The sequence below is a fragment of the Bubalus kerabau genome, chromosome 9 (assembly GCF_029407905.1).
Source record: "Bubalus kerabau isolate K-KA32 ecotype Philippines breed swamp buffalo chromosome 9, PCC_UOA_SB_1v2, whole genome shotgun sequence".
Taxonomy (NCBI): domain Eukaryota; kingdom Metazoa; phylum Chordata; class Mammalia; order Artiodactyla; family Bovidae; genus Bubalus; species Bubalus kerabau.
In genome coordinates, this window is record NC_073632.1 from 15,559,925 (window position 1) to 15,583,510 (window position 23,586).

The 23,586-nt window shown below is 41.1% G+C and overlaps 1 protein-coding gene across 4 annotated transcripts in view; it reads left to right on the forward strand.

Annotated features, from left to right (window-relative positions):
* ADGRB3 (adhesion G protein-coupled receptor B3) overlaps positions 1 to 23,586 on the forward strand; it is an 884,916-nt gene that overhangs the window by 372,776 nt on the left and 488,554 nt on the right. For all 4 annotated transcript variants that reach the window (XM_055534757.1, XM_055534756.1, XM_055534759.1 and 1 more), the window contains 2 exons: positions 12,865 to 12,966; positions 13,303 to 13,409. In XM_055534757.1, coding sequence (XP_055390732.1) covers positions 12,865 to 12,966; positions 13,303 to 13,409 — 209 coding nt within the window. The remainder of the gene's footprint in view (positions 1 to 12,864; positions 12,967 to 13,302; positions 13,410 to 23,586) is intronic.

Here is a 23,586-nt window from a genome sequence, read left to right on the forward strand (position 1 = left end):
ATGGCATTTTTTCACAGAACTAGAATAAATAATCCTAAAATGTATATGGGATTTTAAAAGACCCAGAATTGCCAAAGCAATCCTGAGGAAAAATTTAAAAACAGGCGGCATAACCCTCCTAGAATTCAGATAATACTACAAGTCCACAGTAATCAAAACAACATGATATAGACACAAAAACAGACATATGGATCAATGGAACAGAATAGAGAGCCTGGAAATAAACCCATACACCTATGGACAATTAGTATTCAACAAAGGAGGCAAGGGCTTAATTTCAAAAATGTTCAAACAGCTCATACAACTCAGTAACAAAAAAATACAACCCAATCAGAAAATGAGCAGAAGACTTAAATAGACGTTTCTTCAAAGAAGACATACAGATGGCCAGCAGGCATATGACAAGATGCTCAACATCACTAATTATTAGAGAAATGCAAATCAAACTACAGTGAGATACCACCTTACACCAAAATGGCCATAGTTAAAAATTCTACAAATGGTGGAGAGGGTGTGAAGAAGAGAGAACCCTTCCACATTGTTGGTGGGAATGTAAATTGGTGCACCCAGTGTGGAAAACAGTACAGAGGTTCCTCAAAACAAATAAAAATAGAGCTACCACATGATCCAGCAATCCCACTCCTGTGCATATATCCAAACAAAGCTATAATGCAAAAAGATACATGCACCTCAAACTTTAGTGGACAGAATAATTACCCAGAGAGTTTGTTAAGACAGAGATTCATGAGCCGGTCCTCTGTCCCAAGGTTCTGATTCAGTAGGTCTGGTCTAGGCCTGGGAATCTGCATTTCTAACAAGCTCCCAGGTGTTAGTGGCAATGCTGCAGATGACCCAGTAGGTTGCACTGGCCTTGAGTATAAGTAAGTAAATACAAGTGACAAAACTAGCAAAGAATGGAAAATGGTTCTCACCCTCAGCCACACTGTTGCAGGTTGCAATATCCCCTTAATAAGATTGCAGGATTTTATTGTATTCACACTTCATAAGTAAGGAGGGATTATTTCTGAAATCTGCTCATAACAAAAATACAGGTAATGCATTTCACATTCCCTTACCCAACTCTTGTTTCAACCAAAATAAAATAGAAACATAGGGCAATTAGCCAGCTGTTGTGGACAAGGAAGAATGGTTTATGCAGGGCACGTGGTTGTACAGTCCTGGTGCAGGAAGAACTGGGGTGTCACTGGAACCCATTTGAGGTGAATTGTGTGCCTCAAGAACACATATCCACTGTAGCAGAGGTGCCTTTTCACTGCCTGTCCCCATGCTCGGAGCTACTCTGTGCACACACATACAGCTGCGTAATATCTGGATCAGGGAAGTATCAGGAAGGAGGATGGAGTCTGCGCTCATATCAACTTACCTTCTCCTCCATTCCCAGGGGGAGGACTGGGGATTAATTAATCACTATCAATACAAATATTGTGTCTTTGTTAGAGACAAGTTTAACAAGTTAAAAAGTCAGACTTCTAAGTGGTGTAGGCTGAAAGAGCTGTTTGATGGTCTGAGGTCTACTTCCTCCTCACAGAGCAATTTCTCTCGGCCTTATTTTCCCCATGATCACAGAGACGAAAATAACTGCAGCCACTTTGAAGGGTGTTATAAGAGCTATTTGAATTAAAAATATTTAATGCACTTGGAAGACTGCCTGATTGATAGGGGTGTGTAAATATCCCTGTTGTGGCGGTGTATCAGCTTGAGACTGATAATAGTCATTCTCCATATAAGGAAGGCTCTTAAGAAACATATTTGATAAATACCCCTCTTCTTCCCTCAGACCTTAGCAGCACCATGAAGTCTTCATATGTGTTGGTTCCACTGCTGAATTAGAGCAGTGTGAGCACAAAGACGGAATCGATCTCATTTACCTCTGCACCCCCAGCATAGGGGGTTCCTGAAACATTAGAATTAGAGAGTTGCCAGCAAGTCAGATTTGAAATGTGGGGTCATGCATCATGCATATTTCTTCTGTTTTCTGCATGCAGCTCTGCAGTGTAGAATCAATTTCTCTTTAATGCTGAAATTCTAGCATAAGTGGGGAAAACTAATTTTCCACATCAAATTGATTTAAGTCCTGTATAATTTTTGCTATTTTTAAGAGACAGAAAATCAGTTTGAATAGACAGATTAACAGCTAATCACTAGGTAATTGCTACCTTGTTTTAAGGGAGCATGCTAACTGTGTACTTGTGCCTTCAAGTACAGTTGTATCTTACAGATGGGTTTTTATATCTTTACACTAGTGAGAGTAAACAGTGGGATTTTTCAGCTGATAAAACAGAGTCGTGGTTCCATTTTGCTGAGGCATAAAAAAACAAGTGGTTCACATTGCTACACATAATATGTTTTTTATTTTGAGCACAGAACCATGGCCTGAACTAATTATATATTTCATAATTTACAAAATGCACGCAGGTAGCATTAAACAGAAAAAAAAAAAAATAACACAAATCTCTATTTCCAGCTTTTCTTTCTCTCCTGCACTTTAGTTTAATGCACCAGCCAGCTTTTTGATGCCAGGATGTGCTTAGGTAACTCCACATCAAAACTATTTTCAGCATCTCTCCTAAGCTGCATCCTCCCCGTGTTCTGTAACTCAGGGCAGAGCGCACCAGACATTCTTCCTAAAAACCCGAGTTCCATCTTTGCTCTCTCTCTTGTCCTCACCTCCCACATGAGCTGTGGAGCAGAGCCTGCCATCCTCCTAAGGGGGTTGGAATCCACCCACCTCCCTGGCCACTTCCTGTGATCCCCCAGCCCTACTTCCCTGGTTACCCCATTTCGATTGTCACAGGCCTGCCTGACTTCAGTGTCTCTCTCCCTCGACGCACTCTCCAAACTGCCTGGACGGCTTTCAAAACATGACAATACGTGTCCCTACCCTTAAGTTCAAACCCCTATTTTAGCTCTTCACCTCACCCTGTCCCCCTCCTGCAGTAACCCCCCTCTGACCATCCCCAGTTCTCCTTGCCATCCTGAAAGGTTCCCCAAGATTTGGATGGACCAGGCTCTTCCTTCCCCACTGATCCTGCTGCACGGGGCTCCCGAGGCACACTTCCCCATCCTCACTGGCTGGCAGTTCCTTGTCCTTCACGCTTCCACTTGATCATCCTTCAGGAAGTCCTCCCCTGATGTACTCCTAGAGCAGCCCGGACTCCCCAAATCATAGTGGGCGCCCAGCTGCATTGCAATTTCTCTACTTATGTGTCCTTCACTATCATGGAGTTGAGAAGCCCTGACTGTTCTTGTTTGGTTTTGTGTGTGTGTGCAGTATTTATCAAGGAGACTGGGGCATGATAGAGGTTCAAATATTTATAGAATGAATGAGTTCCATTCCTGCCACTGAAGCGACCCCAGAAAGATTCTCACTCTTGGGAACTTCATCAACCTAAGATGGAAGAAAATAAAATGTCATTTTACTGTCTACACTGTTCTGCTTTAGGTATGAGCCGCAATAGAACTATTTTCTGAACTAATTTTTTTTAAAGATTTAATCTTCAAAGATGACAAATAACTTTTGATGAAATATTTAAAACAGCTGAGGGATTCGACATTCCTTCTAAAAAGCTGAGAATCCTGGACCAATTTGTAACTTTGAATCTCTGATTCCCCTGGCATCTTCCTTTCTTATCACTTGTGTACTGAGTAGAAACTCAGTACAAAAAGCATGATGAATGCTAAGCTTCATGAATTTGCAGGGCAGAGAACAAAGTTTGTTGACTTCTCTGGGTTTATAAAGTTACTGTGATTTGTTTTTGTTTTTGTTTTTGAACTGGCTGAAGTACCCCCTTGTGATTGTCATAGGCAAATGGGAATTAGTACTTACTTGAGTGGTGTGGTTGGAAAAATAGCTTTTTAATCAGCTTTTTCTTTAACCAGTTAGACTATATGCAGATCATATCAGAGGATTCTGAATAGGGTCCCCAGGACTCTTACCAAGTCAGGCACAGCCATACAAGATCAATTTTTGTAATTATCCAGTACCATGGAAACCCATTTTGGCTAATTTTTAGGAAAAGTGTAGTAACTAACTGCTCATTCTTATTGGTTCTAAATGAAATTTATTATTTACTACTGACCTATTTCACACACACACACACACACACACACACACACACACACACAGAGTCCTCAGTACTTTGCAAAATCATCTGCATTCTCTGTCATCTTAGGCACTGGAGTAATGGGAAAATAGACCTTTTGAGCATATTTGGTAGCTTTAGGTTAAAAATACATGTGTGTGTATAGTCGTGAAAGTGAAAGTCGATCAGTAGTTTCCGACTCTTTGTGACCCCATGGACTACACAGTCCATGGAATTCTCCAGGCCAGAATACTGGAGTGGGTAGCCTTTCCCTTCTCCAGGGGATTGTCCCAACCCAGGGATCGAACCCAGACCTCCTGCTTTGCAGGCAGATTGTTTACCAGCTGAGCCACAAGAGAAGCCCAAGAATACTGGAGTGGGTAGCCTATCCCTTCTCCAGCAGATCTTCCAGACCCAGGAATCAAACTGGGGTCCCCTGCATTGCAGGCGGATTCTTTACCAACTGAGCTACCAGGGAGTAGTTTTCCACTATCTTTTAGCAGACCTGTAAATGCTATGTGTCCTAAGGATGAAACAAAAATCCTTTTCTTCATGGTGCTCACATTCTAGCAGGAGGAGGCAAAAAATAATATATAAAGCAGAAAATCATGCAGATGTATGTGGTTAGGAGTGTCTTGGAGAACACAAGGGCAGAGGAAGGACTGGATGCATAGGGCAGGCAGGCAGGCTGTCTCTGAGAAGACGGGTTACAGAGGAGCTTGAAGGCAGTGGAGAGGAGCCAGGAGGAGGTTTAGGGAAGGAAGCTGGGCGGTGTCCTGGGCAGAAAGAAGAGGTGCACAGGCTCTAGAGTGGGGTCCTCCTGAAGCTGGAGAAGTCTCCAGGGGACAGTGAGAGTGGAAGCGGAGGAGCTGAAGAAGGAGCAAGGCTGTAGAGCCTTGTAACTATGCTCCTTAAATCGCTCAGCGTTGCACTTTTATGGAGAGAAGTTTCCCCCAAGTAATGTACCTTTTTAAAAAATTGAGCACTGATCCTAGCCCACCTTGATTTTGAACTTCATCAGTTCCAGGTGTGAGCTGGGTAACTGTTTCACCCTGTTGGCCCACTCTTGCCATCTAGTGGGGAAAGTGAAAGTCTTCAGGCAAGAATACTGGAGTGGGTAGCCTTTCCCTTCTCCTAGGGATCGAACCCAGGTCTCCCACATTGCAGGCAGATTCTTTACCATCTGAGCTATCGGTGAGTACTTGTAATCGCCAGATTTTCTTACTCCCAAGGTGGACTGGGGCAGGGCGCTCTTGGGAATAACAATGGATGTGAGAAACTTTCAGAAACCTTACCTGGAAATGAAGAAATCAGGGTGCAGATGGCTCCATCATTGACTTATGTCAAGACTGAATCAGGAAAGAAAACTGAAAGCTATAGCAACAAGTTTCATGAAATGTATTTCAAATTTCATCAATGGAACTGATGAAAATTTGGGTTTGAAAATAGTATAAAGGTACAAGTGAAGTGAAAGATTACAAAGGAAGAGTTAATTAGGTGATGTTGAGCAGAAGCTGGGTATATAGATAAGCAAAAAGAATAGTCAAACATCATGATAATGTTAGATTGATCACTGCTATGGCTTTCTTAAAATAGATGCATTCTGTGCATTTTAACACATAATTTCCCTTTTCATGTTCTATAGTAGTTTGGGTTGACATTTACAGAAACACAATTATCATCTGTTACAGTATTGTCCAGGATGGTAGATATTAAAATTTTAACTTACATTAATAAAAATTAGATATATTTAAAACTCAGTTCTCAGTCTTACTTGCCACACTCCAAGTGCTCAGTGGCCACATTGACTAGAAGCCACCATACTGGACAGTGAAATTCTCCTTTATCATTGCAGTAAGTTCTACTGTATGACACTAGTCTTATATTGTTTCCTCAGTAAAACTGATTTACTCAACAAACATGTTTTGAATCTTTACTACATGCTAGACATTATAACAGTTCATTACAGCAGGTGAAAGATAAATAAATAAAACATAATTAGTCTCCTAAAAGGCAAAATTTTGGAGTTGAGAAGGTTTACAAATGTAACCAGATGCTTTCCGTCCACTTGTGAGAAGAGCTATAATACTTGCACGTCCAGTGACTGAGGTACTGAGGAGGCTTCCCAGAGATCCACAGTTTAAGATGTGTTTTAAAGATAAACAGGAATATTAACAAAAATCAAGGAGGGACGTGAGTATTTTAAGTGGAGGATATAGCTTCTGCAAAGTCAAGTAAATGTGAATTTGTATGGAGTATCTGGAGGATTACGATTCTATGTGGCTGGCTGGTTCACGGGAGAATAAATATGAATTGCAGTTGGAGAGTGGGTTAGGGCTTGCTGGAAGGGCCTTTTCTGTCACAGCCAGAACAGTTATTTTTATCCTGTCAGATGACTGGAAAACCATGGAAAATTTCATGCAGCACATTATGGGATTACTCTCCATTTTAGAGATTACTTTATTGATGTGGTATAAAAATTGGATTGAACATTCATGTCAATGTATGGCAAAAACTACTACAATATTATAAAGTAAATAGACTCCAATTAAAATGAATTTAAAAAAAAAGGAAAAAAAATTGCATTGAAGAGGAAAGATGTGAGAAAGAATAGAAGCACTTTATATCCTGCATCTTACATGTAATAAATACATCTATATTTGGAATAAAAAATAAATTCACCTCTCTGAGCATGTTTTCCCATTTGATCAATGCAGCTAATAGTCTCTATCCTATAAAGTTGTTGGGGAAATTAAATGAGTCCATTCATGTAAGATGGTTAGTAAGGGCTCAATAATGTTACTGTTATTAATAGTTTGAAATTGTCTAAGGAAAGCTTTTAACATAAGGAAAATGTAAGGGGTCGATGATTCTGCAAAAATGCAGTGAATGAGACAGGGAGAAAGAATGGTACAAATGCTTGAGAGAAAAGAGCCTTCTAAGATCTTAAAGAAAGTGTTTCCAGGTAGGAGGGAGATGTCAAAGGAACAAGTGCCATGCGTAAGGTTCTGAGAGTGATGACCAAGGTGAGTGTGTTGGGTTTGGCTGTTAGGAGATCACTGGTGGGTGAGGACAGGGCATTTATGAATATGGGGCTAGTGAAGGTTGGATCAACGGCTAAACCACCCGCCAAACAAAGATTCCATGACTCAGAGACAGGTGCCTGTGGGTTTTAATGAGAATCTAGATTATATATATGTTATACACACACATATAAACTCAATATGAGGGAGATTATCAAGGTAGCAAAGAAGGTGTGCATGCATCAGAGTTCCAGAATCAGTCCTGCTGATACCTCTACCAGTCCCATCACTTAGACAAGCCTCTTCTTTGGGAGCCTTGGTGCCCCAACCATAAAGAACAAGGAGATAGATTAGGTGCTCTTCAGTGTCACTCTCAGTTCTAAATGCCCACATTTAAACCACTCATCTCAGTGAATTATTATTTCAAGAAAGTATTATTTCAAGATGACAAATAAAGTGCATTCTTAATCTACTAACAACTCTAATAGGTCCTAATGATCTCCTAAACTCTGAAGTAGAATTAGTATCTAGATTCAGTTCAGTTCAGTCACTCAGTCGTGTCTGACTGTCTGTGACCCCATGAACCGCAGCATGCCAGGCCTCCCTGTCCATCACCAACTCCCGGAGTCCACCCAAACCCATGTCCATTGAGTCAGTGATGCCATCCAACCATCTCATCCTCTGTCGGCCCCTTCTCCTCATACCCTCTATCTTTCCCAGCACCAAGGTCTTTTCAAATGAGTCAGCTGTTCGCATTAGGTGGCCAAAGTATTGGAGTTTCAGCTTCAACATCAGTCCCACTAATGAACACCCAGGACTGATCTCCCTTAGGATGGACTGGTTGGATCTCCTTGCAGTCCAAGGGACTCTCAAGAGTCTTCTCCAACACCACAGTTCAAAAGCATCAGTTCTTCAGTGCTGTTTTCTTTACAGTCCAACTCTCACATCTATACATGACCACTGGAAAAACCATAGCCTTGACTAGATGGAGCTTTGTTGACAAAGTAATGTCTCTGCTTTTTAATATGCTGTTTAGGTTGGTCATAACTTTCCTTCCAAAGAGTAAGCGTCTTTTAATTTCATGGCTGCAATCACCATCTGCAGTGATTTTGGAGCCCAAAAAAATAAAGTCAGCCACTCTTTCCCCATCTATTTGCCATGAAGTGATGGGACCAGATGCCATGGTCTTAGTTTCTGAATGTTGAGCTTTAAGCCAAATTTTTCACTCTCCACTTTCACTTTCATCAAGAGGCTTTTTAGTTCCTCTTCACTTTCTGCCATAAGGGTGGTGTCATCTGCATATCTGAGGTTATTGATATTTCTCCCAGCAATCTTGATTCCAGCTTGTGCTTCCTCCAGTCCTGCATTTCTCATGATGTACTCTGCATATAAGTTAAATAAGCAGGGTGATAATATACAGCCTTGACGAACTCCTTTTCCTGTTTGGAACCAGTCTGTTGTTCCATGTCCAGTTCTAACCGTTACTTCCTGACCTGCATACAGGTTTCTCAATAGTTTATTGTGAATGACTTATATAGTATATTGTCCCCAGAACAAGAAATTTCTCACAGGTATCGCACTCATATATAGGCATTCATGTATTCATTCAACATTGGATGACATCTCTGTGCCAGACACACCTTTATGTGTAAGATAGAAAGGACCTAACATCCCAGGCAAGTTGTGAGGATAAATATATGAACATATAAATGTCAGTGCTGTGTGGGAGCAGAAGAGTAGGTGTGTCTGGAAAAGTGACAGTTGCTCTTTCTAGGAGTAAGGTGTCAGGTTTAGTACAACATATGCTTTTTTTCTTTCACAGATTCTATCATTTCTAGTATGCATCTGTTATTCTTGAAATTCCCTTCATCTTTCTTGGCTTAGTAATCAAATTGAGCTTTTGAAGGAAAAGAAAATAATTCATTTATTTTTATATGATGTAGTGTGATTGCCATTATTGCTCTTATATGAAGAAAAACAAAGTTATATGTTTTGTCCTTTAAGTTTATTTACTGTTGACACCTACAGTTAATAATTCTGATATGACTTTCAGTTTATTAGAAATCATTTTATTTTGTAACATCTCAGAACTTTATGAATAATGATGAGTATTGGAAAGACTATTTATACATCTGAATATGATATAATGTTCAGTTTTTAGGTGTATTGCAGATACTGTTCATGACAGTAATTGTCCCGCTGTTCACACTGTTCACTGAACTCACGGTAGGCAAGGCCCGAGCTAAGAGGCTGGAAGAAAATGCGAGGAAGTGTAGGAACTGCAGACACATTTATTCTCTCCCGGCTGGAATAGCAGTCTTAGCAACAGACATAACATAATACAACATAACCGCACAGAACCCTTCCGGGCTTTTCTAGGTGAAGCATATACAGGTGAACATAAAGTAGCTCGTGACCAAGTGGGTAACTCGTGATGCACATGCGCAGTGCTTTAAGCGAGCTCAGCTGTAGCCTAAACCTCCTGACGCACATGCGCGGTGCTATAAAGGCGCTCAGCGGTTACAAATGGATCTCATTATTTATAAAACGTGGGGCAAGAGAGCCTGACCACACCATCTTGGCTAATTTGCCCTCTCCCCACAGTCCACCTCTAAAAGCTCCCTCACCTTACATTCTATATGCAGTCCATCTTCTGTGATATTCCCTTGGTGAGTGACACTGACCCTTGGATTTACCTCTTGCAGCAGCATTAGCTACAACAGTTACATCCCCAATACATAGCAAAACCCAATGCCAGGTATCGCCTGGAACTCATGTTGCAGTCCTTGCCCTCATGGGGCTAGAAGAACCACCCACCATATGTGGAGTGCCTTTATCTTGCGTGGCCAAGTCCAGTCCACCATCTGTCCTTGTGAAATTGCAGGAACGCCTCCAAAGGGGCAACTCTACCCCATGGGTTTTTTTTATTAAGGACCCAGAAAAGCCCACAGGTGCCAGGCCCACCCCTTCGAGGAGGGTATTCACAGCTCACCCACAAGATTCCAAATGCTTTCACAGTGTTGTAAATCTGCAAGAGTGTCAGAGGTTAGTAGCACATCATGGACACAGTCTTTATACACTGTTGTGGGGAGAGACTTTCCAGACTCTTAGCTCACGCCTTGCTTTCAGCAGTGTGAACAGAGAGACAGTTGGCATCCCCAACAGGATTAGCAATAGAGCTGTTCTAGTGAATCTACAGCATGGAACACACAGCCTAAATTTACATTATACACCATAGGACACAGCCCTTACGGTATGCCTCGGCACAAATCAGCCCACGTTGGCATCTGCATACCTGATGGAAGCCCTGCTAGCTCAGGCCCCCTTAAGGGTCTTCACACTTTCAAAATGGCGTCTGGCACACCATCCCTCCACTGCTCCCAAGCTAGCCACTATGGAGGTCACCTCATAGATGGGGCGCCCACACAGGGTGCAGGAATAGCAGTCAGGGATCCAGAAGAGGTCAGCGGGCACTGTTCAAAATGGCATCTGGCACGCCATCCCTCTTCTTCTCCCAAGCTAGCCACCATAGAGGTCACCTTGTAGATGGGGCGCCCCACACAGGGTGTGGGAATAGCAGTCAGGGATCCAGAAAAGGTCAATGGGCACTGTTCAAATGGCGTCTGGAGTGCCACCAGTGAAACGCTCATCATCTGGACCTCAGGCATTTGGGTTACATATCGACTGCCTCATGCCCAGGTTTCTCACCACTTGGGTCAACGTGGCATAGTTACACCGTTTACTTCCGGTATGCTGGGGCTCTCCCACGTTCACCCACAGGGTGCAGATGGCGGTGTTAATCCATTCCATGAGGGTGTGCACTGGGTTAGGCGCCCCCTGCGTGAGCCGCCTAGCATTCTGCAGCCTTTGTCTCGAAGAGGGGTGAATGGTGATAGACGCCAGCCATTCTGCCCCATCCCCAGAACACAGGATACTGTTCACCTGTGTCCTAACGTCTCAAGAGCCATATTGCCAAGGGTTCCCCTCTCCTTTGCCGAAATGGTGTACCTGAGTCGACCAACTCCGCCTGAGTATATGGTCAGTATGTTGTGAACTCAGTCACATCTGGGGCCCCTTGAGGATGCCCACCCTGGGCCATAGGCTGCTCATGTTTCACCTTCTGCTGCACAACAGGCCTTGTTGCCAAGAGGGTTCCGTGGTCTCATAGCATTAATTATCACCATCACTTACCGCCTTGCTGTCAGAGATGCTGGGTTCTTCAGGGCCACCGGGTTCTTGCTCTAATGCCAATATATGTTGCTCTAGTTCTTCCAAGTGACTGCACATTGCACACTGATGCAGCCTTATAGGGAGTGCTATCCATATTCACCTGCAGGGTAGTCAAGAAAATGTGTCCCACGGTGCCAGCAGCAGCCCTTGCTGCCTTGTTCAGCAGGTGGGAACTCTTGCCTGCAACACCTTTCAGTGCTATCCAGTGAACCGTCCACTGCCTCCCAGTCTTCTACTGGAACCCATGCCAAAAGGATCGTGGCCACATGGTACCACATGCTATGTGGTGGCCGCTGGCTCCCTCCAGCCAGTGGAGTCTCCAGCTCTTCTACCTGCTGGGTATCCTGCCACCTCTTCTGTGGAGCCTCAGGCTCCTCTACCAGCTGGGTTTCCTGTTGACTACACCAGTTGTATTGTTGATCCTGTTCATGACATCATCTCACTGTTCACACTGTTCACTGAACCCATGGTAGGCAAGACGTGAGCTAAGAGGCTAGAAGAAAATGTGAGGATCCATAGGAACTGCAGACACGTTTATTCTCTCCTGACTGACACGACAGCCACAGCAGCAGACATACATAACACAACATAACCACACACAACCCTTCTGGGCTTTTCCAGGTGAAGCATATACAGGCGAACCTCACAAAGTAGCCCGTGACCGAGCGGGTAACTCGTGAAGCGCATGGGCAGTGCTATAAATGAGCTCAACTGTTACATAGTCATTATTTACAAAATGTGGAGCGAGAGAGCCTGAGCACGCCATCTTGGTTAGTTTGCTCTCTTACCCACAATCAGATCAGATCAGATCAGATCAGTCACTCAGTCGTGTCCGACTCTTTGCGACCCCATGAATCGCAGCACGCCAGGCTTCCCTGTCCATCACCAACTCCCAGAGTTCACTCAGACTCACGTCCATCGAGTCAGTGATGCCATCCAGCCATCTCATCCTCTGTCATCCCCTTCTCCTCCTGCCCCCAATCCCTCCCAGCATCAGAGTCTTTTCCAATGAGTCAACTCTTTGCATGAGGTGGCCAAAGTACTGGAGTTTCAGCTTTAGCATCATTCCTTCCAAAGAAATCCCAGGGCTGATCTCCTTCAGAATGGACTGGTTGGATCTCCTTACAGTCTAAGGGACTCTCAAGAGTCTTCTCCAACACCACAGTTCAAAAGCATCAATTCTTCGGCGCTCAGCCTTCTTCACAGTCCATCTCTCATATCCATACATGACCGCAGGAAAAACCATAGCCTTGACTAGTCAAATGACTTTTTTTTTTTTAGCCTAAGCTTTCTTTGGAAAGTGCTTTTTTTCTGTGAGGATTTTGTAGGGAATGAAATGAAAGCTAGTGGTGTTTTGTTTCTGAAGACATCTCTAACATTTCAATAAACACCACACTTAAAAAAAGAGAGCTCTCTTCAGTCAGAGAGCTGCATTTCAGGATTGCTTATTGCCAGCATTTAAAAAATAAACACCATGGGTGTTAAAGTCCCTTTGTTTTAAATTGCAGCACCTTATGAAATATGCCCAGAGGATTATCTGATGTCGATGGTGTGGAAGAGGACTCCAGCAGGCGACTTTGCCTTCAATCAGTGCCCAATGAATGCCACAGGTAATGTAGGATGACCCTCAAACCCAGACAATGACCACCCGCCAACAGCAGCCTGCTGTGTTCTTCTGTCGTGTTTCGTCCTATATCTAAAACTAAGTCTGTCTAATAAGCAGTTAATAAAGCAATTTTAGTAAAGGGCTTCCTAAGTGGAGCCTATGAAGAGGTCTGGAAAATCTTGCGGATTCAATGGTTTCTCAGTGTGAGTAATATGCATTGTGAAAATAATCAAAGGAACAATTTACATGCATGTTTAGAGTGTGAAAATGTACAAACCCAGGTTTTCAGCCTGCCTCCAAGCCTCCCTGTCGTAAAGCTCTCTGTTTTTGTGACTCGCAGGCACCGCTAGCAGACGCTGCTCGCTCAGTCTTCACGGAGTGGCCTTCTGGGAACAGCCGAGCTTTGCAAGATGCATATCAAATGAGTACAGACACTTGCAGCATTCAGTAGGTGCAAAGCCAGCTTTAGTACTTGCTCTGTTTAATTCCTGTTAATGATCTCTGTGTGAGAGTTTAGTCTGCTGCTATATAGTCAAATTGATAAAATCTCTGAAAATAACACCTAAAGTAAAAAAGTCTGTGCTAGAAAGCTAACTTTTATAAATCAGTGCTAAACTGTTTTATTTCAAGGGTTTGGGATTTTATGGATCCTGCTTGGATCCTGCTATTTAAATGAATGGATTCCTTGTCTATTGGAAAAAAGTCCTGAATAAAATCTGTTACTTGGGTTTATCTATATGAGTTAAACTATATATCATGACTGGCACAAATCAGTTACCTAGTGCATAAGACTTATTTCAAAATACCATAAATTTTAAAATTAAATTCTTTAATATTTTAGTACTCAGGAAATAATAAAGCTGTGTCATATAGGTATCAAAAATTTCACTGCATTTTGACATTAAGACACCAAAAACAAAACAAAAAGATGGTGTTATTTTATCAGAGAAAATTAGTTGCTCACAAAAGATGACATGGGACAGATTTCCAGAAATAGCCCCTCTTCTCCCACACATCATTGAATTATTCAGAATATGCTGTATGAATATTTTGAGCACAGTTAAGTGTTGCTAGGTTTTTTACCAGTGCAAGTCATTGTCATTTTTGGAGACTGTTGTCATTCATCCTGACAGTCGAGAAAGCTTCCTGTGTGAACACACATTACGGGGCTCAGAACAAAGTACAAGGTGGAGCCTTGGAGAATCCAACGTTGGAGGGGTGCTATGCAGTTAAGAGCCCTGAAGTTCTGTTGTGCTTATATTTTCTTTCATTTTCTTACTGTTGCTCACAAGTAAACATAATTTAAAAAAACCAAAAACTAAAGAACATTCTCATTCGTGGATGGAGAAATAGCTTGTAGAACCCTTATTAATGAAGTGAATGTATTTGACTCATTATCAGAAAACCAAAAAAGCACATTTTAAAAATATCTGAAAACCAAATGCTGTTTAGTATGTTTACTTTCCAAATCAGTAATCAAACTGATGAGTTATTTGGCTACCTAGAGCCTTATTTCTGTTGTTGTGTGTATATACGTTTATGTATACACCTATATGTGTACATGGGCTTCCCTGGTGGCTCGGATGGTAAAGAATCTGCCTGCAATGTGGGAGACCTAGGTTCAGTTCCTGGGTTGCGAAGATCCCCTGGAGGAGGGCATGACAACCCACTCTTGTATTCTTGCCTGGAGAATCCTCATGGGTAGAGGAGCCTGGCAGGCTATAATACATGGGGTCGTAAAGAGTCAAACATGACTGAGCCACTAAGCACAGCACACATATGTGTATATACATACATGATATCATATATATACACATTAATACAATTATACACAAATACATATATTCAATAATATGTACTTATGTGCATATAAGTATTTGGTGATATTTGACCTCACTGAGCTTTACTTGTGTCAAAATTAAAATGTTTCAGAATTAAGTATAACCAAAGACTTTCTTATGAATTTAATTTTAAATGAATTTTATTTTCGCCTAATTTTAGGCCTGATACTTTGTCTACTTAATATTCATATTTAGTTCTTATTTATTCTTGGTAATAAATGAGAATACTTGTATTGATTAAGTAAATCATAGGTCAAGTCTTACAAATTTGTTAAGAATGAATAATATCACTTGGTGTAAAGTGTTTGCTTTTTAAATTCATCATTTTATACAATAATACTTAAATGTACTTGCCTTCTGTGAGTGCAGGTCATCTGCTAATGGAGAGAAATAGAAACCCACTGTGAAATAGGAGAGATGGTCTTATGTTGTGAGTCACATAGAAATCATTCAGTTAGTGATTGGACAGCCCGTGTGCCTGTGCCCCTGCTCACTTGCAGGCAGAAATCAAGTGCACGCTTTTGCAGAATAAGAAACAGCCTCAGGGCATTCAGCTCCCACAGACGACCAAGCAAACTGCGCTGGGCACTTGCACAGATTAATTCCAGTCCCCACCACCGCCTGCAATATGGGCATCCCTGCCTTAGTCGCATGGAAAGAAATTGAAAATCCTGGGAGCAGTCCAGTTAAGTGAGGCAAGAGTGAAAGCTGCATCCCACATGCAATTGTTCCAAAGCTTAACCTTCTTTCTGGAAGTCATGCTCCCTTCTGAATCTTTGATTTGAAATCCTCAGCCCTAGAATCTGGTGCTATAGGCACCATTTTCTGATTGCATGTCCTTTGGAAAAGTCATGTGATCTCACTCAAGTCTTGGTTTGTTATGCAAGATGAAATTGATAGCATCATCTTAGCATTTCTGGAGGTTTTGAGTAAGAGTAGATGAAATACTGTATGTGAGATGGTTGCAATGTGCTATGTAACTATGAGGTATTAATATCTACAGGTACAGAAAATGCATTGAGTTAAAAAATTAAGAGTAAAATTTTAGAGCTTAAGTTAACTTGAAATGTACATGTGAAAAAATTATGGACAAATACAGATGAATGGATAGATAGAAAGGCAGGCAGGTAGATAATTGAATGAATAGATAGGCGGATAGGACTGATGTCATATGTATTTTTGCACGTGAATTTGGTTTATATGCACATACAGAAACATACATACAGTTATACATGCATACAAACACTCATCTAGTACTTTCCTGGGGACCATGGTCTTCTCCTTTACAAATTCAGGGAAGTATAGCACTGAAGGATGCCTTAAAGAGTGTTTACCTAATACATGGAGCTCATCATATGTACTCTCAAAGGTCAGTTGGAGATGGGAATTAAATCCTTTTCTTTGCATGCTTCTACACTTACGGCTTCACATACTTTGAGTAACAAAGCTAGGTAGTACTTCAATGTAGAATAGTTCTGATTCCCCAAACTTCTGAAATTGCTTTTGATGATTCTGCACCTTCTCTTCTAGTAGAGTTTGTTGGTTCACAATTTAATGTCCTATTTCTCTTGGGGTATTTAATTTCTTGCTGCTCTACATTTGTGAAACTCATTAATTGTTAATTGTCACCCACTGCAGAGACTTATTTAAAATAAGTAGACCTGTATTTTCCAACTTTTCACATATAGATCACAATATATGTACACACACACATAGATTACAATATTTTATATACCCATTTTATAAAATTATATGAAGACTAAGTTTGAAATGACATATTGTCAACAAACATTAGTTGAGTGCTTTCTTTGACTTCTTATAAACCAGTTGAGGTAAAACCGAATCATTAATTAGTTTAATATAGGAACTTACTCATCTGTCATATTGAATGTTTATTGAATTCTTTGAAGACAGAAATCATTTCTATTAAGCTTTATTTCTCTAGTCTTCAACACAGTGCTAAATATGTTCTAGATATTCCATAAATGACTGCACCTTTTCTTATCAGAAAGGGGATGTGCTGGCTGGAGGGTTCTAAGAAGGTGATACACAAAATTTCATGTTTTTGAATTTTAACCACATGAAATTAATAATTTAATTTAATTAAAATTAAATTAAAGTAATTAATCCCTCACCTGCAGTTTTCCTAGTCTAAAACCATCTAGAAATGTGTAGGGCTTTACAATTTTACTTTATGAAATAATTTGGTCATTAAAGAAGAATTTTCAATAAGCTCAACTTCATGAAGTCTTTTTGGAAACTTTGTAAGATACAAAATTGAACACTGTGATCCAACTGCTGCTTATTAAAAAAGTGACAAATGAACACATTTTAAAAAGTGATAATAAAGGAATAGAGTGTTTAATGTAGTGGGAGTTTTGGACAATTCAGGGGTTTTTTTTTTTTCCATATTGTAATATTTAATTTCATACTCTGGGATATTTTTTGAATATTTTGAATTTATACCCAGCAAGAAAAATAATTTCAGAACCTACTGAGAACTAGGTACAGGGGCCAGGGACATTAAGAATACATTAAGTTTTTTTTTTAACTTATTAAATGATTTGGATAAAATGGGTGATATTGTGGGCCAAGCGGGTCAGTTCCCCACCCCCCAAATTAAACAGATCATTTAGTCTTTCTTACAACTGAACAATCAAGATAACTCTTTCTCTCTCTTCCTCTCTCTCTATTTCTCTCTCTCATTCTCTCTCTCTCACTCTGTTTTATTCACATTCGAGTTCATACTTACACATACACACCTGAAATGGAAGATGACATAGAACTAGCAGCTCTAGAACAAAAGGAGTTGAATCAGACATGCCAATGCCATTTCATAAATTCATCAGGCAGAAAAGTCACTTCTTCCATGGAGAGGAGTGTGTGATGGGGGACTGAAAAAGCTCACAGATATTCCTCTATATTCACAGAAATGGAAAGAATTGGTATAAATGTTTCTTTTAAAGTCATTCTGCCTTATAACCTCTGCTTTCTATTTTTCAAGCTGTCATTTAACAGTGAATAAATACAGAGGCTGGAGCAATAATCTGTCTAGTCATGAAAAGGTTGACTTTGTGGGAAGCGATGTCAAGGAGCTTGATTTGTGGTTTAAGGACTTTGTTTATTCTGTTTTGCTCTACATTTATGACTGTTTATTAGGAGAGAGAGAATGATGGAGATGGATGGAATGGGAAGTCAGGGGAGATAGAGCACGACAGAGGCAGAGAGGCTGAGGGGGAGAATGGACTTGCTGGATCTCGAGGGTCCAGGGGAAGGAAGGTGGGAGATTCACCCAACAGTGCTGACACTCTGTTCACTAGTCCCTCGGTTTATTACACATGATAAGCACACAACACAGAGTTGTGAAAACAGAAGTTCAGTTCAGTCTCTCAGTTGTGTCCAAATCTTTGTGAACCATGGACTGCGGCACGCCAAGCTTCCCTGTGATCACCAACTCATGGAGCTTGCACAAACTCATGTCCATTGAGTCATTGATGCCATCCAACCATCTCATCCTCTGTAGTTCCCTTCTCCTCCTGCCTTCAATCTTTCCCAGCATCAGGGTCTTTTCAGATGAGTCAGTTCTTCGCATCAGGTGGCCAAAGTATTAGAGTTTCAGCTTCAGCATCAGTCCCACCAATGAACACCCAGGACTGATCTCCTTTAGGATGGACTGGTTGGATCTCCTTGCAGTCCAAGGGACTCTAAAAAGTCTTCTTCAACACCACAGTTCAAAAGCATCAATTCTTCGGCCCTCAGCTTTCCTGATAGTCCGACTCTGACATCCATACATGACTACTGGAAAAACTATAGCTTTGACTAGACAGACCTTTGTTGGCAAAGTAATGTCTCTGCTTTTTAATAAGCTGTCATTTAACAGTGAATAAATACAGGTTTGTCATAGCTTTTCTTCCAAGAAGCAAGTGTCTTTTAATTTCATGGCTGCAATCAGCATCTGCAGTGATTTTGGAGCCCAAGAAAATAAAGTCTGTCACTGTTTCCATTGTTTCCCCATCTATTTGCTATGAAGTGATGGGACCACATGCCATGATCTTCATTTTTTGAATGTTGAGTTTTAAGTCAGCTTTTTCACTCTCTTCTTTCACTTTCATCAAGAGGCTCTTTACTTCCTCCTCACTTTCTGCCATAAGGGTGGTGTCATCTGCATATCTGAAATTATTTATATTTCTCCCAGCAATCTTGATTCCAGCTTGTGCTTCATCCAGCCTGGCATTTCTCATGATGTATTCTGCACAGAAGTTAAATAAGCAGGGTGACAGTATACAGCCTTACGTACTCCTTTCCCAATTTGGAACCAGTCTGTTGTTCCATGTCCGGTTTTAACTGTTGCTTCTAGACCTGTATACATATTTCTCAGGACGGAGGTATGGTGGTCTAGTATTACCATCTCTTGAAGAATTTCCACGGTTTGTTGTGACCCACACAGTCAACAGCTTTAGCGTAGTCAGTGAAGTGGAAGTAGATGTTTTTCTGGAACTCTCTTGCTTTTTTGATGATCCAGCGGATGTTGGCAATTTGATCTCTGGTTCCTCTGCCTTTTCCAAATCTTGAACATCTGGAATTTCTCGGTTCACATACTGTTGAAGCCTGGCTTGAAGAATTTTGAGCATTACTTTGCTAGAATGTGAGATGAGTGCAGTTGTGCAGGAGTTTGAACATTCTTTGGCATTGCCTTTCTTTGGGATTGGAATGAAAACTGGCCTTTTCCAGTCCTCTGGCCACTGCTGAGTTTTCCAAATTTGCTGGCATATTGAGTGCAGCACCATCATCTTTTAGGATTTGAAATAGCTCACCTGGAGTTCCATCACCTCCACTGGCTTTGTTCGTAGTGATGCTTCCTAAGGCCCACTTGATTTCACATTCCAAGATGTCTGGCTCTCGGTCAGTGATCACACCATCGTGGTTATCTGGGTCATGAAGATCTTTTTTGTATAGTTCTTCTGTGTATTCTCGCCACTCTTCTTAATATCTTCTGCTTCTGTTAGGTCCATACCATTTCTGTCCTTTATTGAGCCCATCTTTGCGTGACATGTTCCCTTGGTATCTCTAATTTTCTTGAAGTGGTCTTTAGTCTTTACCATTCTGTTGTTTTACTCTATTTCTTTGCATTGATCACTGAGGAAGGCTTTCTTATTTCTCCTTGCTACTCTTTGGAACTCTGCATTCAGGTAGATATATCTTTCCTTTTCTCTTTTGCCTTTAGCGTCTCTTCTTTTCTCATCTATTTGTAAGGCCTCCTCAGACAACCATTTTGCCTTTTGGCATTTCTCCTTTTGGGGATGGTTTTGGTCACTGCCTCCTGTACAATGTCATAAACTTCCGTGTCTGTCTATCAGATCTAATCCCTTGAATCTATTTGTCACTTGCACTTTATAGTTGTAAGGGATTTGGTTTGGGTCATACCTGAATGGTCTCCTGGTTTACCCTATCTTCTTCAATTTAAGTCTGAATTTGGCAATAAGGAGTTCATTGTCTGAGCCACAGTCAGCTTCTGGTCTTGTTTTTGCTCACTTTTTGAGCTTCTCCATCTTCAGCTGCAAAGAATATATTCAGTCTGATTTTGGTTTTTACCATCTGGTGATGTTCATTTTTAGAGTCTTGTGTTGTTGGGAGAGGGTGTTTGCTATGACCAGTGCATTGTCTTGGCAAAACTCTGTTAGTCTTTGCCCTGCTTCATTTTGTACTTCAAGGCCAAAAACTTGCCTGTTAGTCCAGAAATCTCTTGGGTTCCTGCTTTCACATCCAGTCCACTATGATGAAAAAGACATCCATTTTTTATGTTAGTTCTAGAAGGTCTTTTAGGTCTTCTTAGAACCATTCAGCTTCTTCAGCATTAGTGCTTGGGGCGTAGACTTGGATTACTGTGATATTGAATGGTTTGCCTTGGAAACAGACATCATTCTGTCGTTTTTGAGAATGCACCTAAGTACTGCATTTTTGACTGTTTTGTTGATTATGAGGGCTACTCCATTTCTTCTAAGAGATTCTTCACCACAATAGTAGATGTAATGGTCATCTGAATTAAATTGTGCCCATTCTGGTCCATTTTAGTCCACTGATTCCTCAAATGTGAAAATAGAAAGGGGGTAACAAATCTCTCCTGGAAAAGTGCACAAAGAAGGCAATGATCTCTGGTCTGGCACAGGTCTTGGACAGTGTGAATTGGGAGTCACTGTGAATTGGAAGTTGCCATCTGCCCAGCAGGAACATCTCTCAGGTCCTCGACGGAAGAGTGTTAATTCACATCACTCAACTTAGTGGACTCCTTTTTTTATTTTAATTTTTACCATGTTGTGTTGATTTCTGCCATACAGCTCAAAACAGCCATAATTATGCATCCATCCCCTGCCTCCAGAGCCTCCCTCCCCTCCCCTTCTTCCATCCCTTCAGCTCATCACAGAGTGCTAGTCTGGGCTCCCTGTGCTACACAGCAACTTCTCACCAGCTGTGCCTCTTAAATCTGATAGTGTATATATGTATATATGTTGATGCTACTCTCTCCATTCGTCCCACTCTTTCCCTCCGCAGTGTGTTCAAAAGTCTGTTCTCTGCATCTGTGTCTCCATTCCTTCCCTGAAAATAGGTTCATCAATACCATTTTTCTAGATTCCATATATATGTGTTAATATATTATATTTGTTTTTAGTGGTCTCTTTTTAAGGAGTAATGGTTACTCCAGGAAAAGGGGTCTTGCCAGTTGCTCTCTCTCTTCCAGTGAAGTACATTACCCTTTAATCTTCTGATCTAAAGTAACAGTCTTTATAACTCCAAGATGATCACAGTCCTGTAGAGGATGTTTCAAAACTACTAGTGTAGAAGTTCACACTGGCCACTGATTCATTTTGAGCATGTCTTTTTTTTTGTTGTTGTTGTTATGGTTTATTTTATTAAACAATTAATCTACTGCATTTGCACAGTATTTGCATAAATTAGTAACTATTTATGATCATCTTTTGCTCCACTGAGTCTTTTTTTTAATTTTATTTTATTTTTAAACTTTACAATATTGTATTGGTTTTGCCAAATATCGAAATGAATCCGCCACAGGTATACATGTGTTCCCCATCCTGAACCCTCTTCCCTCCTCCCTCCCCATACCATCCCTCGGTAGCTTGAATCCTTCCATTTCATAGAAGCTGAGTAGGAGTCATAATACAAAAGAAATCACATCATAACATTTGCTTTATATTAATATATTTTCCCTGCCTTCCAGGTGAATTTTGCTCCATTGCAATAAACTTCTTACATATCACACTTTGTTGGCTACCACCTCATTGCACAAATATCCATCACATTGTCTAAAAAAGAATAATACATTTGATGACTACAGTTTATTTACAGTAAAAGAAGAAAACAATAGGTACCATAGTTTTGTTTACATTTGCTTATTGGTTTTTTTTTTGAGTGAGTAATTTTGGGACAAATAACCTCATGCTATTGTCTAGTCAGGAGAAGGCAATGGCAACCCACTCCAGTACTCTGTCCTGGAAAATCCCATGGACTGGAGCCTGGTAGGCTGCAGTCCATAGGGTCGCGAAGAGTTGGACATGACTGAGTGACTTCACTTTCACTTTTCAATTTCATGCATTGGAGAAGGAAATGGCAAACCACTCCAGTACTCTTGTCTGGAAAATCCCATGAGCGGAGGAGCCTGGTAGGCTGCAGTCCATGGGGTTGCAAAGAGTCGGACATGACTGAGTGACTTCACTTTCACTTTTCATTTTCATGCATTGGAGAAGGAAATGGCAACCCACTCCAGTGTTCTTGCCTGGAGAATCCCAGGGACGGGGGAGCCTGGTAGGTTGCAGTCCATGGGGTTGCGAAGAGTCGGACATGACTGAGTGACTTCATATTCACTTTTCTATTTCATGCATTGGAGAAGGAAATGGCAACCCACTCCAGTACTCTTGCCTGGAAAATTCCATGGGCAGAGGAGCCTGGTAGGCTGCAGTCCATGGGGTCGCGAAGAGTCGGACATGACTGAGTGACTTCATATTCACTTTTCATTTTCATGCATTGGAGAAGGAAATGGCAACCCACTCCAGTGTTCTTGCCTGGAGAATCCCAGGGACAGGGAGCCTGGTGGGCTGCCATCTATGGGGTCGCACAGAGTCGGACACGACTGAAGCAACTTAGCAGCAGTAGCAGCATGGTCTAGCCAAACAGGGGAACTAGCCTGATTTTAATTTTTGAATATTCACTAATTAAATAAAGGTGAGTGAGCCTGAGAGAACAAGAATTTGTTCTTCCAGTGTTTTGTTTTGTTTTGTTTGCAGTACTATGTGGCTGGAACACAGCAAACAATGGGGGTAATTCTGGGAGAAGTTAGATCAAAGGCTTTTTAATCCTGGCTGAACATTGCAACCATGTGGGAGTTCTTAAAAAATACCAATGGGAAGTTCACTCAAGGCCAATAACATGGAGTTATTACCAGTCTACAGAATACAGTCAGTAACTGTATGTTATTATTATTACTAATTACATTAATTTGGCATTCATATAAATGTATTTCTATTTACATGTATAAAAAATGGGTGTTCACATTATTTCTCTCTTTTTAAGTACTCAAGACATAGCATGTGACTGCCTTTCTATTTTTGATGCCAAGTTTCAAGTTTCTGCCAAGTTTGTCAGAGTCCTCACTTCCAGAGCTCAGATAATTATTGCATAATCCAACAATGCCAAGGAAAAGTTGAAAAACATTACTACCTTTAAAATGGACAGAAGGCTTTTAATTTTATTCAAGGCCACATGTTAAGGTT